Below are 23549 nucleotides of genomic sequence, written 5' to 3' on the forward strand. Positions count from 1 at the left end.
GTAGGAGTACTCGATTGAGGGAGAGCATCAGATTAATGTTCCGTTCGCTTCGCTGAATAAACAATATGAAATACTATTTTAATTAATTTATTATAAAAAAAATATTATTACGGTTGAAAAAACAAGCTGAAAAATACGAATTATAAGAGAAGCTAACCGCCTCAAACTGTTGGAAACAGTGCGAGAGATAAAAAAAAATTGTGATGAGCCGATGACGCCTCTGCATAGCTGCCTGTATCTCAGTCAAGAAGAAGGGTCCCGGCGGCCCACGCCCACGCGCCGCCCATGATGCCACCTAACTTTTTGCTCTTGCAGCCCCGGCCCGGCAGCCTCCGTTGCCGCGTTGCGCCGTGCTGCAAACTGCAAATGGACTGCAAGCGAAAATGCGGAACAAAAGTAGCGGAGCGGGGGATCCATGCTCCAACAGGATATAGCCGTATACAGTGAGCACTCTATAGCCAGAGATTTCAGCATGAAGATAAACTTCTAAACATGTCAAAAGAAAAGAAAAGAAAAATAACCCTTGTTAGACTTGCATGCAATACGGTTTGAATCTGAACATCTGGAGGGTTGCCTTGTTTCTTTGCAATAGCACTCCTCCATGCATGAGGTGCGAGAGTAGTCTTGCTTAGTGTGGATCCCCTGGTTAGATAAATAGTAAAATGCATAGAAATCCGTAAATCAGAACTGGAGGTAGTAATGCATGCACATTAGGTAGCACATATGTTTTACACTAAATAGCAAATTAAAAAACTAATAATATGCAAAAGAGAACCATTTTAATGAACCTACCGTGACCAGCATGTGTAGAATAATTTTAGTGACCCGACTAAGTATGGATCAACAAAATCCGAATTTCGACTCAGTTATGTTAGAGGAGTCAAGGGCCTATTGGGCCTTAGCCCATTAGGGTTAATTAGTCGCTTACTTAGGGCCCAAGTCAGACCTCTCTATATAATGAGAGGAGATGTATCAATCTAGAATCAAGCAAGAGATTAAGAAGGAAATCCCTTCTCTCTTGCCGGCAGTGGGCGAAGCCCCGCGGCCGGCCTCCCCCAACGCCCTTACAGCCCTAGCCGCCGTCGCTGTGAACAGTACCCGCGGCACTGTAGCGCCGCGGGTACTGTAGTGCGCCAGCCGCCGTCGCGACCCTCGGCTCTCTCCTCTCAATCCTACCAGCCACTCTGTCACACCCAATTTTAAGGATAAAATCGAGTGCACATCATATGTATGTCAGGATCAATTATTCATACATATAACGACGTCATGATAGTATCACTGCATTGTTCGAAACTTAAAACTTAAACTTCATTACAAAATGACCCGTGGGTCTGAAAGAAAATTTCATAAATTTTATTCTAACTCCAGTGGAAAGGACTCCATCTTCACAGGAATGTCGACCGGGGGCAGCATCAGCCTAGTACACGTCATCAGGGTCGAAGCCGTCTTCAATGTACTCCTCTTCACCGTCTCCAGCGCCTAGGTGGGGTAGCAGGGGAACAAAGAGGAAGGGTGAGTACATCGAAATGTACTCCACAAGTGTGGGAAAATATGATATGAGGCTTATAACAAGGACAGGCTTACAGAGGTTAAGACCAGCACTTAAGCAACACACCTATTACCTTAAACCTTAAGCACCTATTTAACTAGGTGAGATCTTCCTTCTCCTCAGAGAACCACTGAAACCAACACTCGGATCCCATCCGAGCACCCCACCTGGATTCCATCCAAGCAAACCAACACTTGGATTCCATCCAAGCCTCCCAACTGAACCAGAGCCATCTAATCAAGAAGAAGTTCAGGCCGCTCTTGACCATGAGCACGACTGATATATCAGTTTTACACTCTGCAGAGGTTGCACACTTTCACCACGAGTCATGTTTCCCCATCACGCTTCACACTACCTAGGTGCTCAGCGGGGTCACACTACAAGGCCTTTACAAAGTCCCTCCAAGTCTGTTTTACACCTTCACTAAGGTTTCTAACCACTAACAGTGGGTACCAACACCACTGCAGAAGCCCCCTCTTGTGCCACACAAACCGACCCGATGTAGCATAACTTGGAGGAAACTAATTACTTGGCCAGGGCCAGAGCCATATAGCCCTCGAGGTTGCGCTGTTAAGCCGGGTTACTTGTCCATGAACCGGTCCTTAGAATCCAAGCAGGAACGAGCACAATCCATTCCACCAATTCCAACAATCCACCAGAAAACATTTACCCAAAATCTGGCACACACCCCCGCCAAAACCAACCATCCTGCCGGATTCCTATTCACCATGTTGCTATAAACATTACCAACCCAAGTTGCATAAATCATTAATCAATATTAAATGATAACCTTTCCAACCCAAGACTGCAAGCTAAGCAAGACAGCTACCCAACCAACCCAGGTTACAAGGATGATAACATCAAGTTCTAGTAAACCCTAACATAGGATTCAAATTATGACTCAGCATGCAACTAATGGTCTAACTACACTAACTCAAATCAAAACAAAAGTAGGAGCAAGTATGGTCAAGGACACTTGCCTTCGAACTGGTTCGGATCAGAGGTGTCGAATTCCTGGTCCTGGAAGTTCACGGTGTCGGCACCTTCTGCGCACAAACAACAAGCATGGGCCCACAAAACAATTAAATAACAGTACACCATAGCACATTAAAAGTTTATAAAACCTATACTAAACAGTAGTACTCGTCTCTACGATCGCGCGGATATAAAGAACGCGAAAAACGGAGTTGAAACGAAGAAGTTACGGCCTCCCGAAGACCAGGGACTAATCTGCAGAGGAATCAGGGACTAATCCGCGAAACCAGAAAATATTTATTTGCAATCCGATCCTTCTTCTTCCTTGGGTCGGGTACTGTAGCTATTCGCGTGCTACAGTGCCGACAGAGGCCTGGGCGGCTGGGAGACCAGCAGAAGAACACAGGGAGGAGAGGGGGTGGCCGCGAGGGCAGGGCTGGGCCGTCCAGGGAGCTGTCTTGGCCGACCGTGGGGTTGGCTTGGCCGGCCGGAGGGAAGGCAGGGCCGGCTGCCTGCAAACACAGAGAAGAAGGTAGTAATGGAGATAGTTCGCCGGAGAACAAAAAGGAGATGGAAACAGGTCAATCGGTGATGGATTCGTGTAATAGGATATATCACGGCGTAGAGAAAGAAGAGATCTACCTCTGGGTGGTGGTGGTTGTCGCCGGAACGCGACGGTTTGCCCGGAAAAGTTCGCCGGAAAGCTAGCCTCTTTCGAACTTCGGCGTCCGATCTAGGAGGCTACGGGTGGCGGCTGTGGAAACGGGTTGTACTTCTGGAACCCTTGCGTCGAGAGGAACACCGGCATATATATAGTCCTAGGGTTTGGAAAAGTTTCAGAATTTCTTAATTTCGGGATTTATTTCCTGTTTAAAAATAATTCCAGGAAATTCCTGAAATCATATTTAAGCCACGAAAAATCATAGAAATTAAAGAAAATTCTGAGAAAATTTCCGGAGATAGCTATGAACATGATGATCAAAATATGGAGTTTGGAGCTCATGAAAAGGTTATTGGAAGGTTTCAATAAAAAGATTAAGCTGTGGGAAAAAGGAATTTAATTCCCGGAAAAACGAGAAAAATTCCCGGGAGACACGAAACGACTCCTAAACGTGTTTTGAAAGTTATCACATCATAAAACCAAGATGCAAACGGGATGAATGCAACAAAACAATTGAAGCCTATGTTGAATTGAGTTTTAATTGTAAATAGTTTTTCCTCCAACTACAAATTTGGTCATATGTCTACTTTAGTTCTATCCAAATTTAGAAACTTGCAAAAATTAAAAAGTCCGGGTGTTACAAACCTACCCCCCTTAAGATGAATCTCGCCCTCGAGATTCAGAAAGGTTGTCAAAGAGATGAGGGAACTCTGTCTTCAAATCATCCTCTCTTTCCCAAGTGGCTTCTTCCTCTGAATAATGCTTCCACTGAACTTTGCACATTTTGACTCTTTTGTTCCGAGTAACTCTTTCTGAGGTTTCCAGAATTCTGATAGGTTCTGAGAAAGACAAATCATCTCTTATATTAAGTTCATCAAGAGGCAATTGTTCTTTAGGGGCTCTTAAGCACTTCTTTAATTGTGATACATGGAATACATCATGTATCCCTAAAAGCTGTGAAGGCAGTTCTAGCTGATAGGCTATCACTCCTTTCCTATCAATCACCTTGAACGGACCGATATACCCTGGTGCAAGCTTTCCTCTAACATTAAATCGTTTGAGACCTCTAAACGATGACACCTTAAGATATACAAAATCTCCCACTTCAAAAGTCATCTCTCGTCGTCTTTTATCTGCATAACTTTTCTGTCTAGACTAAGCTGTCTTTAAGTTGTTTCGGATTTCTTTTACTTGTTCCTCGGCTTCTTTTATAACATCTGGACCAAATACCTTTCTTTCCCCAACTTGGTTCCAAAACAAAGGAGTTCTGCACTTTTTCCCATATAAGGCTTCGAATGGTGCCATTTTAAGACTTGCTTGATAACTATTATTGTAGGAGAATTCTGCATGGGGCTGGTAGGATTGAGAGGAGAGAGCCGAGGGTCACGACAGCGGCTGGCGCGCTATAGTGCCGTGGGTACTGTTCACAGCGGCGGCAGCTAGGGCTGCAAGGGCGTTGGGGGAGGCCGGCCGCGGGGCTTCGCCCACGGCCGGCAAGAGAGAAGGGATTTCCTTCTTAATCTCTTGCTTGATTCTAGATTGATACATCTCCTCTCATTATATAGAGATGTCTGACTTGACCCCTAAGCAAGCGACTAATTAACCCTAATGGGCTAAGGCCCAATAGGCCCTTGACTCCTCTAACAAGTTATCCTTTGGTATTCTACTTCATACAATAGTTTGGCCAAACCAAACCACTGTGTCTGGAGTACATGACAAATTACCAGATCAAGGGAGGAGCAAAGGGCATGGTACCTGGAGATGCTTGTCATTGATGAGCATTTTCTTTGGCGCTAACCACGGCTGCATTTTACCAGTCGTGCTCCGTCGTGGTTCAGACACTCCAAATGGCGAGAATTTAGTGATGGCCATGGCCTTTGCTCAGTTCTCAACTTCTATGAGGTCTCCTGCCAACAAAACCATTGTAGTCGTCGGGGCTGTATGAAGCATTTAGTTATCAAAAGTCGGCACATGAAAAAAAAAAATGTCTGAAAACAGCAGCATGAATAATCGTAGTTCTGAAGCATATGCATGGTGAAGGTGGACACAAAATCAGGCATAAATTAATCAAATAGTAGCAGCACATGCATGTATACCGTTTCATATAACAGGAGGCAAATGCAGAAGCACCAAAGCAGGTGTTGAGTAATACTAGCATATATGAAGGAGATGGCAAACTGAAGTTGTATTTGCATTGTTGGCCTAAAATGACATACTCCTAAGTTGGATATAGAAATAGCATATTTATCATGGATAGGCACAACATGTCGGCTGAGTTCAATCAGTGAATTCTTTTATCACCCCAATAAAAAAAGGCTTATTCATGGCAAAGAAATGTATAGTATAGGTCTTTCAGAAAATGGGAGTTTTTCAATTAAAAGTGGGGAAATAGAAATGGCTCTATTCTTTATTGGTCTGCTAGCAGGCCTTATAACAACTTGACGTATGAAAGAATGATGGATATTTCAATTATCGTGTAGAAATAGATCAATACCAACAATACAGTGAGCCCAACCACAATTTCTCCGACCAAGTAATCATGAGTTCATGACAAGGACTTAAATCATAAGATCCTCTTAATTTGGAATGGAACACTAAAACTATTCATGTAATGCATACTTTGTTCACAGGGAGCAAAGATAGGAGATGGGAGGAGAGGCATAGAGGAGAAATCATTGGGTGCATGAGCCATACCACAAATAAATACTGACAACAGGGCAATGCAATATTGTTTATTACTTCGTCATCTAGGCATCCAAGGTTTTAAATATGACAAAATAATGCCACTGCACCTTAATCACTCACTTTGGGGAAGGAGAAAAGGTCGGTTGGATCTTCAAATAGGCACTATCGGTCGTGACCCTTGACCAGATCGCAGTCCATTGGCAACCTCCTTGGGCGTGGTGATGATGCTCCTCTGCCTACAGGAGTGTAGGTACTCGATCGAACTGCACCTCGCTCGTGGTCGTGGCCAGTAAAAAGATCGACCTCTTACAAGGTTCATGTAAGAACTTACGCATTTAGAAGCACTGAAGTTTGCAGCTTAATAGTGAAACACTGCCCATGATTCATTTGCACATTAAAGTTACATAAAACAAACAATTAATAGTGAAATTTGCAGCTTCAGAGCCATCAGGTTTTGACGGTAAGTTGTTTAAGGACTTGATGCTATAGGGAAATCTAACAAGCGGTAAAAAAAAACAAATCCATCTGAAATTTAGGACCTAAAATGGTTTCACCAGTTTTTGGCGGCTCTGAAAATCATGCTCCTGCTCTCGTCAGCCCCATGCTAAATGCAGCAGCAGAGCTAGCTCCTAACACAATAGAGGCGGGACATCAAGAACACAGGGTAAATTCTCACCCGAACCAAATCGTCTAGCCTAAATTCTCACCCAGAAACAATAATAAAGGTACAAAAGCATGACGCATAGAAACATGTAGTTGCCATAATATGGCAAAAAACGATTGATTCAAAAATGTGAAGGGGCATATACAACATCTATCATAACTGTGGCCTTGTTCGCTTTGCTGAGAAGCCATGGCTGAAAATACTGTTCGCTGATTTGTTGTGAGAGAAAAACACTGATCGTTCGCTGAAATAGTACGGCTCATAAGACAAGCGAACAAGGCCACGTCAAATAAACTGAAATGACAAATTGCTTGATTGCAAATATAATTCAGCAAATTTTATTTTCAAATGAGACAAGTCTTTGCAATAGAAATCCAATTACTCGATTGCAATCCCATCAGGTGAACGATTATCCAATTACACAAATTTCATTTTCAAACTAGCGTTTTTTTTTTATCGGTTACAATTTGGACACACACAACTCACATATTTTACATCCACACCACACGCGTGTCCATACACACGCAAAGAAGAGATTGTGAGTTTTTCTAGAAAAAACCAGAAAAAAATGTGCAACACGAGAGTGTCCTACCAAGGGACCAAAGGCCCTTTCACACCTTCAGAAGCTTTGGTCTACGTGTCCACGTGTGTGACTTCCATACAATTGGAGGCAAAATCACAAGAGCGTATAAGGACGGGCGAAGGCCAAATCACACACGCTACGACGATTCGATGATCCATCCTAATTAGTCCAAATGAAGCCCATGGTCCCGGCCCAAAAAGACAGAGCCAGCAAAGCCTCCCCAGCCCACCACCACCGGGCTTTGCTGTTACTCTCACATCCCCGGGCGGCCCGGCCCACACAGGTTCCGTGCAGGCAGCGACGGTCAGACTCGCGTGTCGCTACTCCCCGCCCGGCCGTCCGCGTACGGCGACGCCTCTCGGTCTCCCGCGCTGCCATGGAAGGAGGAAGAGAGCAGCTGGCGCCGCCGGAGGGGCAGCCCGGTAAGAACCTCATCAAGATCCCGTCCTATCAGGAGGTCTTCGGCACCGGCGCCTCCTCCTCTTCCACGAAGCCGGCCTCCTACAACCCTCCTCTAGCCAGCTCCGCCGCCGCTTCATCCTCGTCGTCGTCCTCGGGATCGTTCTCGCAGGCTTTCTCCTTCCTCAAGTCCTCCGAGTTCTACTCCCCTCCGCCGCCGCCTCCCCAGCCCACCACCACCACCCCGAGGTACCTTATACTGTCCTCCCTCTCTTACTCTTCTCAATACCTTCGACGCCGGCCTCGACTCTGACGTGTTGGGTTTCCTGGCGCAGGCCGCCTCAGGCTAGCCCCTCAGCGTCGACGCCCCAGAGCAAGAACGCCATTCTAGTCAGTCATAGGCAGGTACTGGGGTGTGATTTCTGGCACCATGACACTTTTGACTTCTTGTTTTCAGGTTCCTGTCCCCTTATTCTATAGCAAATTTCGTGTCTTTTGTTCATTCTTGTTCGGCAGAGAGGGAACCCTCTGCTGAAGCACATCAGGAATGCTAGGTGGACGTTCGCAGAAGTCGTGCCGGACTACGTGCTTGGGCAGTCATCATGTGCCTTGTACTTAAGGTTAGCACTCTCTGCGTCTTATCGTGTCTTCAGTGCCAGTCTTTAGAAATTCTGAATTGGACTTGTGTAGATTGGTTGAATGTGCATCTACCAGGAGGCATCATTTTCCTGCCTGTATATTATTAGACAGTGCCATGAGGTATTCTTTTGTTGTGAGAAAAAATTCTCTGGTTTTACTTCTCTGTGCTGTGCTGTATTGTAGCGATTTTCAATGTTGATTAGTGTTAGGACAAAATGGTGCCGTAGAGTGTGTTTGTTGAGGCACCGTTGTTGTTCTGTGATTTTTACTGTTCTGTTTCTGTTGTTATGGATGCAGTATCAGGTACCATCTTCTACATCCAGACTACTTGTACTATCGGATAAGAGAGCTGCAGAAGAATTTCAGGCTGAGTGTCATCTTGTGCCATGTTGATGTTGTAAGTTTCAGTCACTTGACCAACATACTTGCTTTGCCATAGTAAATTCACTTTGAAGCATCTCAACTCTCAACTTAAAAATCTAGCGTTTTCACTGTTCATAGGAAGATGTAATCAAGCCTTTGCATGAAATTACAAGAACAGCGCTGCTTCATGACTGCACCCTCTTGTGCGGTTGGAGGTATTTTCCCATAGTAACTCTAATGTGCTTGGATTCAGTAAATGTTTTTTTGGTCCTGTTCTTTGTGAACCGTCCTGTATTGTTATATCAGTTCTACATAAATATGAATATAGTTCTGGGATCACCTTGTGCTGGGTCTTTTTTTATTGCATCCAAACGAATCTTATTTATCATCTAATATTCAACTAAAATAATTGCACATATTTGTCTTTGTTTTTTCTAGAAAAGAATTAAATGGTCCTCCATCACACAAATCAGAGAAGTTCCGTAACAATTGCATGATGAATTGATGATGTAAATATGGTTATAAAGATTGAAGAGTAAGTTGTCTGAACAAACTGTTCTCTCTTGTAGCCTGGAGGAATGTGGTCGGTACTTGGAGACTATTAAAGTATATGAAAACAAGCCAGCTGACATTATTCGTGAGCACATGGATAACGACTATCTATCACGGGTATATATGCTTCCTGGGAACCCTCTCAGGAATAAGATAATTTAATGATCTATGTCATTGGTTGATCAGAAAAACTGGTATTAAATAGCGCTATTACGATTTGCAAGAAATATACCCCTGTGGCGCTCTCTCTATTTCAAACCATGTTTCTAGCATTGGCATTGCGAATGGTTTCAATACAGCTCTCTCTGTTCTGCCCTTTTGGGTTGATGGTAGTGAAATATTTTATCAACTATTAAAGTCTCAGTGCCTTGTTTATATTTTTACGTATAGTTTTGGATAATTGCAGTTGACACACGCGCTTACATCCATTCGGCATGTTAATAAAACAGATGTTGTCACACTTGGTTCATCTTTTGGGGTAAGTTGGACAAAGAATCGCCCTGACCTGTAAGCCTTACAACTTCCTCCATAAGTATACTTGTCTGGCAATATGTTCTGTTTTGGCACTTCAATATGGCAGTAGCATTAACACAAGAAATCCAGCAAATAAATATGCATCATATAAATGGTATTGTTCTTCATGTATCTGCAGTCACTCTCACAAATCATGAATGCTTCTATGGAGGAGCTGGCTCGATGCCCAGGAATTGGTGAGCGGAAGGTACTACAACGTGCACACACTGGTTATCCCTTTGACAGAAACCGCAAACTCCCTATTTTGAGTTTTTTTTTCCTGCCGAACCCTGTTTCCCTGGCTTAATATGTGTGTATATATGTTCAACTGTTGTAGGTAAAGCGACTCTATGACACCTTTCATGAGCCATTCAAACGGGTTTCAGCCCGACCAAACCTTGTAGTACCCGATACCCCTGACCGAGAGAAAGCAAAAGGTCAACCTTCTTCTACAGATGACAGTTTGCAAGATGCGGTAGAAAAGCCAGATGCGTCGAAGAAGAAGAAAGGCTCTGATGTAAGGTCAGCCCTTACCGCTGCCTTTGCTAAGTATTCAGAGAAGATCCGCAGCCAGGGCCGCTATGCAGCAAACGAGGCCGGTGAAAGTACTAGCAGCTCAACCATGGAAGCTGACAGGGTGAGAGACTAGATTAGCAGTAGGATGTTAACGGTACTGGAGAAATGCTAGTTTGTGCCTTCCTGTTAGGTGCTTGTTGTTGTTGCTGCTGTACTTGCAGAAATTTTCCTATGTATGTCCCCCCTTGTAACTATTGACCCTCAGAACTTCAGAAGCATGGAAAATGTTCTAGCACGTAACAAATCCTTTTGCTTCCTCTTGTGAGAAGAAATGACAAGGCGATGCAAAAATTTTGTGCAAGTAAAATGAATGCAAGGGCACGCAGCTACCTCGGATCGTGATTCGTCTGCCCTTCACGAGGCCGAACGTCGCGGACTTGCCGAACCCTTGCCGAAGTGATTAGGCTGCCGATTTGCGCGTGCGGCACCAGTATTTCCCGCGGCGTGCTAGGCAGCTACTCGCGTCATATTTGTTTTTTAGGCTGAAGAGGGGTCAGAGCATCTTGAACCTTAAGTCCTAACAATATCTAAAAAATTGAGCATTGAAAATCTAGTTTAATAGTTTTGTAACATTCTACCAACAGTTTTATTTTTTTCATTCCAAAAAAAAACATATCATAATTTATACCAAACCACCAATCATGGACGAAATAACTTGACATCATGACTGTTATCCTTTTTTTTACCCCGAAAATAAAGCAGGAGAGACCCCCACCGTAAGAGATTTTTATTAATTTTCAAAAAGAGAAAAAAACTGTACAAAGTAAGGAGGCGCTAAAAGGAGGTTTTCCAAGAGATAAAGGAGGGACTTCCTCTGTCGAAGATGAAGTTATTTCTCTGCTTCCAGATATGCCAGGAGCCAATGATGAAGATCTCCATGAAGAAGGGGTTTCGGCTTTGCTTGCATCATCATTTAGAAAAAATCACTTGTAAGGTTCCAATGAATACCTAGGAATCTCCAAGAACAGCTAAAGAACACGTGGAAAGCCGTCTCTTCAACATTGTTATTACATAGGACATACACCTTGTTCGCTTGATCGTTTCTGTGGCTTATAAGCCAGCTGATGTTGTTTTGTTGTGAGAGAAAAACACTGTATCATGGCTGATAAGTATGGTTGATACGATCAAACGAACAGGGTAATAATTGTAATTGTTGCCTTCGAGCTTGTGTTTTTTCCTTTTGAGAACGTTGCTTGTATTTAGCCTATCCATAAGAACCAAGCAAAAACACTGACTTTATTGGAACATTTAGAGTCCCAAATACAGATAAAAGGAGCCGGGGGGCTGCACATTTTTTAAGGGAAAGTTGTAGAACTTTGTTGATGTATAGTTGTTGCTTCCCCAAATATATGCCCTGTTCGTTTGGCTGATAAGTCATGGCTGAAAGTACTATTGGCTGATTTATTATGAGAGAAAAATAATGTTTGTTGGCTGAAAAAGTACGGTTTATAAGTTAAGCGAGGAATCTTTAGTATTTGGTTGCACTTGAAGTGTCTGAATGTAATCTTGAAGGGTTTGATACTCTTGATATGACTGTTATCCTCGGTACCCTAGCTCACACCTAGAACCTTCGTAACATAATCTTCTTTACCTAAGCAGTCTCATGTCTGAAAATAATGGCCGGAGATCTAATTTCGTTAGTTAGAGCAGCCGGCGATTGCCACCCCAATGAGTGGCCATATCATCCTTTCGAGCTTGAGTAAAAAAGGAGGAAAAGAAAAGAAAGTGAGAAATAAAAAGAGAAAAATCACTTCATGTGCTCGATTTCCAATGTTAAAACAAATACTGTAGATCAATTATAGACAAGATTTACCCAGAGCATGTAACAGGTTGTAATGCCAGTAAAACAATCTAGTACGTAACACGGTGACAGTGACAAATTGAGTAAACGCATACTTTATTTGATATATGCAAACAACTCTGTTTGGATGTTTGCGAATTAGCCCTATATTATACAATATCTTCGAATGCGCCAATATTTAATATACATCCTATTGCTGGATAAAATACAATTTATTATGCAGTCTTCTGCAGTTCTGCATACATATCCACCCGGTAGCCTACGGACTACATAATCACAGCTACTTCCAATGATAGGTATGGCCGAAATAGCAGCATGACCACGCCTCAATCTTGTGGTCACTAAAAAAACACCTCGAACTAATGAAAAAAAAGGTAACTAAAAGAAAGACGGTTATACACACTGATGGCAGCAGGCCAGGGTCACAACCTTCAAAGAACAAATTCCATAGAACCACAGCTAGTCTCTAGATCCATCAAATATTTGCGGCACCACAACTTTCCTTCTCTTGTTCTCCCGTTTTCCTTCTCTTGTTCTCCCGTAACCTCAGCGAGAGGCAGGTAATTCGTACGTCTCAGGGAGAGGCTGGTAATTTATACGGCATGGATCCTCAATTATGTTTCTTCGTTATCCTCATCCCTAAAATCCTCAATTTCTTCTCGGCAGTACAATGCATTTAGCTCTTGCTGCAACTGAAAATACCATAGGGAAACAAGAATCAGAATCCAAATGCCACCATGTCACCATTTTTTTTTCGGTAATGATTGATATAAAAAAAATAGTAAAATGAGACAATGGTACTGACCTGAACATGTTTTAGCTTAGCCGCAATTAGTTCATCAGTCAATGTTATCATCCTGCAAAGGAAAAAAGAGGTAAATAACTTTTGGTGATTCTAGCAATAAATACAAGTGGTCTTTGCAAACAATATGCATGTTCAAAATAACATACTAAAAGAATTGATTCAATTTGATAGTGAAATTATGTTCCTAAGATCAGCTACTCAACTGCGGTTGCCAAAACAAAATAGAAGTGGTGCCATAACAAAAAAATAAATGTGATATGGGGTTGTAAAGTTGCCATAACTGTTCCTGAGATATTTACCATTGGAATTTTATGTAACATCACTTGTGCATAAGTGGGCATACCTAGACTGTAATTCTGAAATATTAACAAGTAATGACCGTTCCTTCTCAGAGTTAGCTGTATCAGCCTGTACAGAAAACACCTTTTAATTGACAGTGAACAATAGTAAACAAAATATTGATTGAAGGAATCACTGACTGATGACTGGAAACTCATTCGTCAACACTTGAAATCATAAGCTAGGTTGATGCGTACCACTTTATCATTCTCCATCGTTCGAACTTGAGAAGATATTCCAGACTGTGTTCCTGAAGGAAAGAGAGTTTTATCTAACAGGCAATGAAACAAACAACTCCAACTTCAACAAAGGAAAAAACACTCACCGTCAACTTTCTCATTCTGTTGCAAGTTACTAAGTAGGTTCATGATTAGATCCTAAAGTAAAGAGAGAGAATTGTTAATCAATTTTTTTATCAAATGATTTAATTCTTAAAACAGAAATGAAGGATGACATCAAAAGATCCCTCCAGACCTGCTGAAACATGGTCTGTTGCACAAGGTTGTTAAGGTGGGGAATTAATACTGAAGATGATACTGAACTATTGCAGAGTTCCTTCAGCTGATTAGCGTTACACTGCAATATCAAAAATTTTGTTGTAAAAATTGATAATGTCATATCGAGTTCGACAAAATTCATAGAAAATATGCAGACTCTTATTTAATGTATGGTTAACATGCTGTATTCACAAATATCCCACGAAAAAAAACCCCCCACAGATCTCATGCATCTAAACGGTTAGTAAATAGTTTATTGGCTTATAAAACATAACTATAAGGAACAAACAGTTTCCGATGAAAGCAATAAAACAATAGTTAACGTAGACTGAAGTGACTCAACAATGTTAGAGCTATTAAGTATCGGAAATGCTGCAACCTGAGCATCCTATGCCAATAAAATAACAGACGCTTTCCACACCCACACTGGCTTCAAAAAAATCGGTGTCTCCATCCTTATCTATTTCACTGTGTCAGGTTCCTCATTAACTGTGTCAGCTACGATGAAACGGTGAAGTGAACAGCTGTGATGTAAATACTTTGTCATATTTTTTTTTCTTTTTCTATGGCTTTTCTTTGATTTCATTCTATTTCTTTGGTCAGGTCCATCTGGATGACACATTATTCCCCTTTTGTTTTCTCCTGCAGCACTCGCACGCCAGTCAACCATCTTTTGTACAACAAATTGGTCCAATACCTGCTGCAGTAGCATGTGCTCCCTCCCTCAATCTCCCTCTCTCTCTACCTGCGCCAAGGCAAAGATCGATCCATTTCTGGTCTCATCTGACCATGCCTCTCAGCCTCGCCTTGGCTGCTATCAGCCTCCTTCAACATCCCCCACGCTCTTCATTGATTACTCCCAGTTCCCTCCGCCCCGACCATGAAAATGGTGATGCAAGTGCCTCCCTAACCCAGCCACTGCTGAACATCATATATGGTGAACGGAGCAATCTGTCCCAGCATGAGCTTGACCAGCGTGTAACAGCGCCCATCAGCTGTGCCTGTGAGGTATCAATGGAGGATCATTCCTGGTATGGTGAGGAAGACGCTATATGATAGATTTTTTTTTACACAATCTGATGATTTTTTGTGATGATTGTATCTTTCGGATGTTGTGGTAGATTTTTTTTTTTTTTGCAACTTTCAGACTCAGTATGACAATTTTGAACAACAGTTGCAACATCAATATTTTGTCTACGAAGTTTCCAAAGCATCATTGACGACAATAGATCCATTTTTTTGTGTGTGATGTGTTCTTATGTTGCAACAGAATCTATTTTTTTTGTGTTTTTTATATGTTGCAACTTTGGTTTTGTTACATTGCAACTGCTACTGCCAAATGTTTGTGTTCTAACGTGGAAAGATGATTCATCTTAGCCTTTGTTACTTCTTCTGAAACATGCTAGGTCCCAAACTCATGATTTTTAGCCCACTTTAGACAGCAGGTGATATTAATCAGTTTAATTCTTTATAGGGTATTGCTACTTTTTGTGTATTTTCATTGCAGTTTTCAAATGCTGCAGAATATATTTTCGGATATTGCAGTAATTGTCGATCCATGTTGCGACGAACAGGTTGGAGCTTCTGATGGGAAGTTTCCCATCAGAAGTCTGAGAACCAGCAAATGCCCTTCAAGTATCCATCAATTAATATGAGGTACTATTGAGCAATAATCAATTCGCAAATTGATCTAAAGAAATGGTAGAAGGGCAATAATTAGTAGGTCTGAGATTTAATGTCTTCAATTCGATATTTTTAGGGCTCGTTTCCCATCTCAAAAACTCAAATGCTGCAATGGATGTATGCAATTTTCTTTTCTCCACAAAAAAAAAATATTTATTGCAATTTTCTGGGGAAATTAGAACAAACACAATCATGGAAAAGAAAGGGTTATACCATCAGCTTAGGATTAACCAAACAATCACCAGTGCTGGCAGATTTTCTTAGCAGTGAACCCTGAGAAAACCAAGAGTTAACCACGAATTCATGACTGCGATAACCATCATCTAAATGGCAGCAACCTCACCTCTGGTGATTTCCGGGAGAGACTACTAAGTGGACCTTCCTGAACCTGCAAAGTAAAGATTTATAAAATTGACTCCTGAAAATTTTCTACTCAATTTAAGAAAAGAGTAATGTTAAGTTCAATTGTATATCCACCCAGTTCACTTACCTTTGCAAGATCGACATTCTCAGATGTTACTGAAAAGCGGCCTTTAATCTCTACTACACTTCGCTTGGACTTGTCACCTGATGAATCTACATAACCTAGAATGAGCAAAAGAAGGTTAATGTCTAAACGGCACAACAAATACAAACAGCAGATATATTGCCATGGGCATAATTTAGTACCAAAGCAGGTGACCACATGGGCACGGAGGTAGGAACTCTAAATCTATTTATCACTTAATTAAAAAAGAAACAATCCTGTCCTCATACATAAAGGGGAAACTATACTCTTAAGAATTAATATATAGAATTAAGGAAACAATTCAAATTTATCTTGTTTCTAACCAACAAAGCATATCCTAGGGTTGACATGAACTGTACCATGCAGTACCACACATGAATATTGTGCCTGCCCTAGCATGGCCTGGGGCTGCACCATTGCGTCGCTCTAATGGGCTGGACAAGACATAAATATAGAAAACCTACAGCAGTGCCAGACTGCCAGCGCATATTTTCTATGTACACTAGTAGTTAAACCAATGAAAATTTGCAGTGATAATTAGGTGGACACTCATACCTCCTGAAGATCGAATAGGAGCTGACAAACTATTTGCAGAAGCACGAGTTGGCAGTGAAAGTGGACCACTAAGGCTTGCTGTTTTTCTCATCTCACTTCTTTGTTTGTCAGATATCATTTGCACAGCTGCATCCCTGTCATGCACCAAACAGTAATAAGCACTCAGCATAACTAAATAATGACAGTCCATTAACCATGCCCAAAGTTTCTTTGGAAATAAAAATGCAATAATAACCATTATATACATTAAGAAGCATATGCCTGGTCTACAAATAAGCACTTTACTACCATAACAAGATTTAATAAAAAAGGAACTGCTACACCAAGATAAACAGTTAATTCAGGAAATTCTGGCAGCAATAATTAGTGAGAATGTAAACAAATTAACTGAGATTCTCCACTTTATTTGATGCACATTCATAAAATTATAGGCTAAATTTACAAAATATACTAGAATTTACCTAAAAAACATACATTATAATAGAACAATAATGACAAATCAGAATAAAATAAAATCGCGAAGCATTTTCATTTAAAAGTCACTCCATTCAGTCACTGCAGATCATACGTTACAGAACAAAAATAGAAACCTAAAACACTCTTATAAAAACAAAAAACTTGAATAGATAGTACACCTCTCAAAACCATAGCCCCTTTCAGCTGCTGAGCTATTGCTCCCACCAGAAGTCAGTTGTCTCTGCCCAACGTCATTTGTCCAATGATTCGACTCTGGATCTCGCTTTGATGTAGAGGGCAATGAATCATTCTCTCTTATGTTGCTTTCATATCCATCAGCCCTTCTTGTAGTGTCAGCATCGCTAAAATCAAAATCAAAATCAAAAGCTTCGTTTGTGGTGGGGCTGTTTCCATCCGAATTTAAAGTGCTGGCAAAGGCTCGCTGCCTGAAATATATCAAAACAATACATTTCACCACAAACACTATAGTTTAAAACAATATAATATCAACTGTCAAGAATACTGATCATTCCATATCGATAGCATCCTACTTAAATCCACAGGATAGAAGCTGAACTTCTAGAGCTATTAAAATGTCAGTCACTAGAAGATGCTAAAAATTATTTGGCTTTACCTGGAGTTGCATTCATTTGAAGATGACTTTCCCAAATGGTTCCGTGAAGATAAATCCTGTTGAAGGACCAAAAAGTGACAGTTATATACAGATATTCAATTGCATTTTGCTTCAACCTAACAAAATTACGACTTTGAAACAAGGTAAGTAATCAACATTAAGAAACTCAAGAGTTCTATTGCAAAGATGAGCACATGCCAACTCTGCAACATATTTTGTAAATATTTCTTTTGGAAATAATGTTCAAGCTTTCTAAAGATAATAATCAAATAACTTCCATAGAAAAAAATAATAATCTACTAGACCTTTTCAACCTCAATGTTTCTTGCAATGTCCTCGTCTTCTTTTATTTCCGGTGGCTCATCATCATGAATCTGTAAATTTAGCCAGTTTAATGATAATTGTGAGTGGATGGAAGGTCAAATGAAAATGAGGTCTATATTGGAAAAGGGAACCAGTGTAGAAGTATTACCAATGATGCTTGAGCCTTGAGATCCTCGATATCAAAGTTCCATGCACTAACACCGCGTTGATATTCACTCTGTATGAATCCATTCAGTTTTATGATAAGAAGGCTATTAAAATAGCCATGGCATTTACCCAAATTCTACAACAAAAGGAATGCTGCTAATATATGTGACACGTGACTATTTACAGAATAGCATGTACCATGTAGGGGCAAATACTCAGCATTACACATTTGTATGGAGACTGAACCAGATAAGTGAACAATACATGAGAAAAGGAACTTCAAAAGGTTTCTGAGATGTATCCATACCCCAATGTTCCTAGTACAGTGAATGCCTACCATTTAGACATGACATACATGTATTATTCTTATGTTGTTAGCCTTTTCAATGCTTAACAGTCAACTTGTTAACAAATTATTTGGAAGTATATCATAGACAGGTAGTATATCAGCAAATATTTTGTTATATGGTACTGAAATTGTTGGACTATTGCTGTCTATCATGCAGTTAATAACTTTTCATAAACATTACCAATTAATCATAATACATGTTCAACCAAAACTATCACAGTCGAAAGGTGCCATGTATACAATTAACTTCATGCAAGATCTGACTTCACATGGTATGTTAACAATGCAGAACTGATGAATCCTGTTTACCAAAAGAACACATGCACACTAAACAAAGGTGAACTTTCAACTCGTAACTCTAATGTAGCCAGAGCAGTACTGTAATGATGATGATTAAAAATAGAAAAGGAACTCGGAATATTAAGAAGAGTACCAAACAGAATATAAAAATGAGGAAGGGTATGTCACAAACCAGGGAGAGGGCCTCCTGTTCAGAAGAAGGCATTTTCTTCAAAGCCAATTGTGCTGCATCTTTAAGCTGGAGGTACACGGAAAATTCAGCTACATTTTCCATGATCAGGGAGGGGTATTTCATGATAACATTAAATAAGGCAGCATACCTGGAGAGCCTTTACACGGTCCCAGAGAGGAGGTAAACCAGATAAGATACTCTTAATAGTCAACTCTGGAGGCTTTGCATTTTTGAAAAATGAATGCTTTAGCAACTTTTCAGCTGTTGGTCTCTTTGTTTGATCTTTGACCAAGCACATTGCAACCATCTCTTTAAATGACTGGTCACAACTGAAAATGCCTACTTAGATAGGTAAACAATAGAACACAACCTACTGTAGCTAACCACATAAATGGTTCATAACAGATAATCAACTGAAAGGACAGGTACTACCTTTGAGAATCTTCTGTCACGTTCATAATCAAGACCAGGTGGTGCATTCTGGAGGGTCATGAGAAGAACCTACAACCAAAGTACAAGTTTAATATATAGGGTTGCCTGTGTTGTTAGGTAGGGAATAACTAGATGATCCCATGAGACCATCTACCACCAGTTAGATTATGGGCTGGGTCATACAGGGTTAACAGGTAAGTGGTAATAATTGAAGACTTATTGCAATTTGCTACATGTCGCGGGGTATTTGGAATATTTATTACAACATCTATTAGCACAACAATAAAAAATCAGAACCAAATGCGCAGGCCAAAGCATTACCTTCATAGGGGGGTATTTCGAAAATGGAGCATGGCCATGTGCTAGTTCAAGAGCAGTGATTCCAAATGACCATATGTCAGCTCTGTGCAAAAATGAGAATGGGTGTGAATTAATAGTGTCTACCGATTGACATACAAAAGGCCAAACAAACAGCCATGAAAAAAGGTAACACTAGATCTGTTTAGATGCAAGAGGAAGGCCATATATAAAGCAATTCACGGAGAAAGGTAATCTTTAGGCATTAATGTCAATTCCTAGGATAAATCCTGGCATGTCTTACGTGGAAATAAATTACAGATATATACACAGCTAACATACTTGAAATTATATCCAGTGCCAGGTTGGAGCACTTCTGGAGCCATCCTACATAGAAAATTCAAAAAAGAAAAACATGTAAAAATATGATCTAGTTATACAAATATATTTATAGAAATTTGGTTAAGAAGTTACCAGCATGGTGTTCCTACAAATGTATTCCTAGATCTTTGCCTATCACCTCTATCAAACATACAAGCAGAAACACCAAAGTCTCCAAGCTTCACTACCCCAGCACCATCGATAAGGATATTACCAGCCTGTACAGTGCCGAATTGAGCAAAAATAAACAACAATGACTAACAAATACATCAAATGACTACACTTTCTACCCAAAAATATTCTACTAATGCTAACCTTGACATCACGATGTATTTGACCCTGCCGGTGAAGGTAATCCAAAGCCTTAAGAGTTTCCTTTAAAATGGAGCCAATGACCGGCTCATCAAAACCTTCCTGGTATGAGATCTTCATTAAGTGTAAACAAGAACCCTCTGTCATGAACGGCATTATCACCCAAAGGCTGTGCTCCACAACAAAAGAGCAGTAAGCCCTGATGACATTAGGATGATCTATCAAGCTCATTATTTGAGCCTCCCTTTGTATTTCATCCTACAAATAATGTAACAGTGGTAAGAACAAAATTCATTTATGCCTTTCATAAGGAAAAATAAAGTGTCAATTGACACCAAGCAGTGAAGACATGCCACTCATTCAGCCTTAGAAAAGTTTGCACAACTTTGGCATTCCAAAACCTTGATAGTGTTTCTGCTTTACAGTGGATTAGAGGGCGAGGAGGATGCCACTTCAAAGCTATGTTATGATTACATTACCACATACCACAGCGGAAGTTTCAAAAACAAATGCAAAAATGCCAAAAAATGAACTACCGCAAGTTGCTAGAGATGAATAAGAATAGCAACAGCCACAAAAGGTGGATAACAAGGAGAATTGTGACGCATTATTTGCAGATAATGATCTGCGTGAGACCATAAAGTGACTGGCTTCCATTGGCAAAGAAGCAATTGCCTGCCAGCTCACCAGTGAATGGAGTGTTGAGAAGAAAGCACAGTCAGTATTAGTAAAAGGAACAAGTCCATCTAATATTCCAGTGAACTAATAGCTAAAAATAGAAGGCGATAGCATAAAAAGGTGCTTTTAGACAGACATTTTACAAGTTTTGGATTTTGAAATTATGTTACTAGACGTCTATTGTGCCCCAAATGTACAGTACTCTCATACTATTTAGGATGAGTTGAACCAATGCGATCTGCTACCAACCCAAAATATGAAAGCTTGGGTGGAACAAAATTAGAAAGTCTGTGCTTAAACAAGCATCAAACTAGTACTTAGGGAGTAGGGACACAGCCTCAACAATGAGCACTGATCTGAGATATCAAGTAGAACAATCTATGCCTAATATCATGCTAGCTTATCATCAACAGCTCATCGTATCAATAAAATGTACACGGTCAAAAGATAATAGAATCACTGTCCAAATATACAATCTTAAATTTGTGCAGTGCAGAAAATGATGCCATGTGCAATATAAAATACCAGAAATTAAAGAAACAATCTAGTAGAATGATAAAAGAACAAACGGCGAATCACCTCTGCAAAAAGATAATGATTATTTATAATATTTTTTTTTTTTAAATGCAAGTTCTCTGTGGTCTATCTATAGGACTGCTAAACTGGCATAGAACTCTTCAGCAGTTTTTAGTTGAAAGCTCCCAAGGTGACAAGCACACTAAGTAAAAGACTAAAGGGCGTACCCAGTGTGGAGAGCTTCCGCTCTATGCGCGGTGTCATCGCCTGTGCAATGCGAGGAAACCGCGACTCAAACCCGCACCTTCCAGTCACACTAAGTAAAAGACTCCCAAGAAAATATTTGAACTCTCCATCTCAAGCGCCCACGCCCACAATATACCATGCAAAATAATAACTGCCCCAAAAAAGCTAAAATGCAGGTACATGCCTCGGTTGGTCTTTTCAACGGAGCCTTAAGGCTTCGGTTGGTAGAATTTTGGCTCAAACTAGCTGAAAAACACACGGTTCTGACTGAATTGTCGTGTGAAAAAAATACGGTTCTGGCAAAAAAAAAAAAAAAAAAAAAAACTAAACAAAGCCAAATACGAGGTAAGCCGAACTGGGCCTAAATGCGATGTCGTATCTACTTGATGCCAAGCACAGTCCGAATTGATCTCCGTAGTGCGTTACACGGACCAAAATTCAGCCCCGATTTCCAAGCCACCAAATCAAGAGTTAAATCCACTGCAATAGACCAACGGATCTCTCGCTAGATCAAACAGCAGATGGCACCCGCAGCCAGAGCACCGAGGAAAACCCAGCGAATTACATGAGGGAGAAGGTGTCACAGGAGCTCACGATGTTGTTATTGAGCTGATCGAGATCCAGGCACTTGACCGCCACAACACCCTTGATCGGCAGGAAGATCGCGCGGTACACGACGGCGTGCGCACCGTACCCCACCTCCTCCATCAACCGGTAGTCGGCGGGATTCACAGAGAAGGACGGCGGCCCCGCGGCAGCACCCGCGGCGCCCGAAGACGCCCCGCGCTTCACGCTACCGTTCCTCCCCATGATGGGAACCCGAGGGCCGAAGGCAGCAGCCCGCCGCGTTCTTCCGGCGCAACCGACGGAGCTAGACTCACACCCCCACCGGAGCCGCCTGCCACCCAGGCGTTGACCAGTGTCTCGCGTTGTCGCGCGTGGACGGAGAGAGAGAGAGAAGAGAGATGGGGAGAGGGGAGGGGAGGAGGGAGGAAGAAGAGGAGATAGCGAACGGAAGGACGCTTGGGAAACGAGGTCGTAAAGGGACTGAAATTAATTATTTCGGCGGTGACGTGGCGGGGGCGAGGGAAGAGGTGCGGTGCGGGACCGACCTGCGGCGATGTGCTGGTACAGAGAGTATGGCACAATGACAAGTGGGCCCTCGTACTGCTGGGTCCCGTTAGCAGTGGGGCAAAAGGCGGGTGCCTTCAAGGGAGGCGCGTGTCGCCGAGACGCCGACTGCCCCGTAGATCTCCGCCTCTCGATGCTGGTCATAGCATGGGATTGTCTGCGGAAAGGAGTTGTACGACTTGTCAGCGAATGTTTTTCTGTATATAAACGAGAATTTCGAGATATTACCTCCGTAAAAAAAATGTAACTTTAGATTTAAGTTTTAAATAAAAATAGATTTAATTAGATTTATAAAAATAATATATTAACACGTAAATAGATATATTATAAGAATATATTATATAGTTAATCTAATTATTCTTTTCATTAAATTTTCTATGATGTATATGTTGATAGTGTATTTATTTGAACTTATGATGTTAATATATTTATCTAAAACTTGGTCAAAGTTAGACAAGCTTAACATAGGAGAAACAAAAGTGCTACAATTCAGAATAAAGGGGTAATATGGCCCTCCTTATTAGCGGTTCCGATCCCTTCTAAAATGAATTGGAGTCAAGTGCGCTAGTAAAGAGAGCTTTTTAAGCTTCGTCGGTTCATGCTACAATGCAAAAGTAGTTCTTGAGATGGACTGCCCTAAATCCTGCCGTATTTAGCACTATGCCGTATTAAGCACCACGAGGCCTTGTTTAGAAAGTTTTGGGGTGTGACATTGGGTGTCATACGAGGGTGTCGCACGAGGTGTTCGGATACTAATAAAAAAACAAATTACAGAATCTATCAGTAAAACGTAAGATGAATTTATTAAGCCTAATTAATCTATCATT

The 23549-nt window shown here is 41.2% G+C and overlaps 2 protein-coding genes and 1 long non-coding RNA gene across 9 annotated transcripts; 1 reads left to right on the forward strand and 2 right to left on the reverse strand.

Annotated features, from left to right (window-relative positions):
- Positions 1 to 1240: 1240 nt before the first annotated feature.
- Positions 1241 to 3301, reverse strand: LOC136538735 (uncharacterized). Of its 2 annotated transcripts, XR_010779449.1 has the most exons (4): positions 3167 to 3301; positions 2755 to 3036; positions 2530 to 2595; positions 1241 to 1479 (listed from the first exon to the last, which is right to left on the reverse strand). It is a non-coding gene; the product is annotated as an uncharacterized lncRNA (long non-coding RNA). The 2 variants fall into 2 exon arrangements; XR_010779448.1 differs by lacking the exon at positions 2755 to 3036 and having other exon boundaries at positions 3167 to 3286.
- Positions 3302 to 7469: 4168 nt separating this feature from the next.
- Positions 7470 to 10397, forward strand: LOC136538736 (DNA excision repair protein ERCC-1-like). Of its 3 annotated transcripts, none has more exons than XM_066530697.1 (10): positions 7470 to 7765; positions 7852 to 7921; positions 8033 to 8136; positions 8207 to 8275; positions 8453 to 8552; positions 8657 to 8733; positions 9088 to 9187; positions 9477 to 9548; positions 9723 to 9791; positions 9921 to 10397. In XM_066530697.1, the coding sequence occupies exons 1-10, from the start codon at positions 7494 to 7496 to the stop codon at positions 10230 to 10232; spliced, it is 1245 nt and encodes a 414-aa protein (XP_066386794.1). In that variant the 5' UTR covers positions 7470 to 7493; the 3' UTR covers positions 10233 to 10397. The 3 variants fall into 3 exon arrangements, with proteins under 3 accessions (XP_066386794.1, XP_066386796.1, XP_066386795.1); XM_066530699.1 differs by having other exon boundaries at positions 9723 to 9813; positions 9921 to 10084; XM_066530698.1 differs by lacking the exon at positions 8207 to 8275.
- A 1648-nt stretch (positions 10398 to 12045) lies between these two features.
- LOC136523585 (serine/threonine-protein kinase BLUS1-like) lies at positions 12046 to 22603 on the reverse strand. 4 transcript variants are annotated; one of them, XM_066517222.1, is made up of 22 exons: positions 22186 to 22603; positions 20155 to 20409; positions 19933 to 20057; positions 19801 to 19845; positions 19483 to 19564; positions 19162 to 19230; positions 18878 to 19048; positions 18730 to 18795; positions 17910 to 17978; positions 17752 to 17811; positions 17438 to 17493; positions 16983 to 17249; positions 16348 to 16481; positions 15775 to 15869; positions 15628 to 15672; positions 15498 to 15557; positions 13579 to 13680; positions 13430 to 13481; positions 13302 to 13354; positions 13109 to 13173; positions 12766 to 12817; positions 12046 to 12652 (listed from the first exon to the last, which is right to left on the reverse strand). In XM_066517222.1, the coding sequence occupies exons 1-22, from the start codon at positions 22399 to 22401 to the stop codon at positions 12575 to 12577; spliced, it is 2217 nt and encodes a 738-aa protein (XP_066373319.1). In that variant the 5' UTR covers positions 22402 to 22603; the 3' UTR covers positions 12046 to 12574. The 4 variants fall into 4 exon arrangements, with proteins under 4 accessions (XP_066373319.1, XP_066373315.1, XP_066373324.1 ...); XM_066517218.1 differs by having other exon boundaries at positions 17743 to 17811; XM_066517227.1 differs by lacking the exon at positions 13579 to 13680 and having other exon boundaries at positions 17743 to 17811.
- Between the last annotated feature and the right edge of the window lie 946 nt (positions 22604 to 23549).

This window comes from Miscanthus floridulus, chromosome 2, assembly GCF_019320115.1.
Source record: "Miscanthus floridulus cultivar M001 chromosome 2, ASM1932011v1, whole genome shotgun sequence".
Lineage (NCBI taxonomy): Eukaryota > Viridiplantae > Streptophyta > Magnoliopsida > Poales > Poaceae > Miscanthus > Miscanthus floridulus.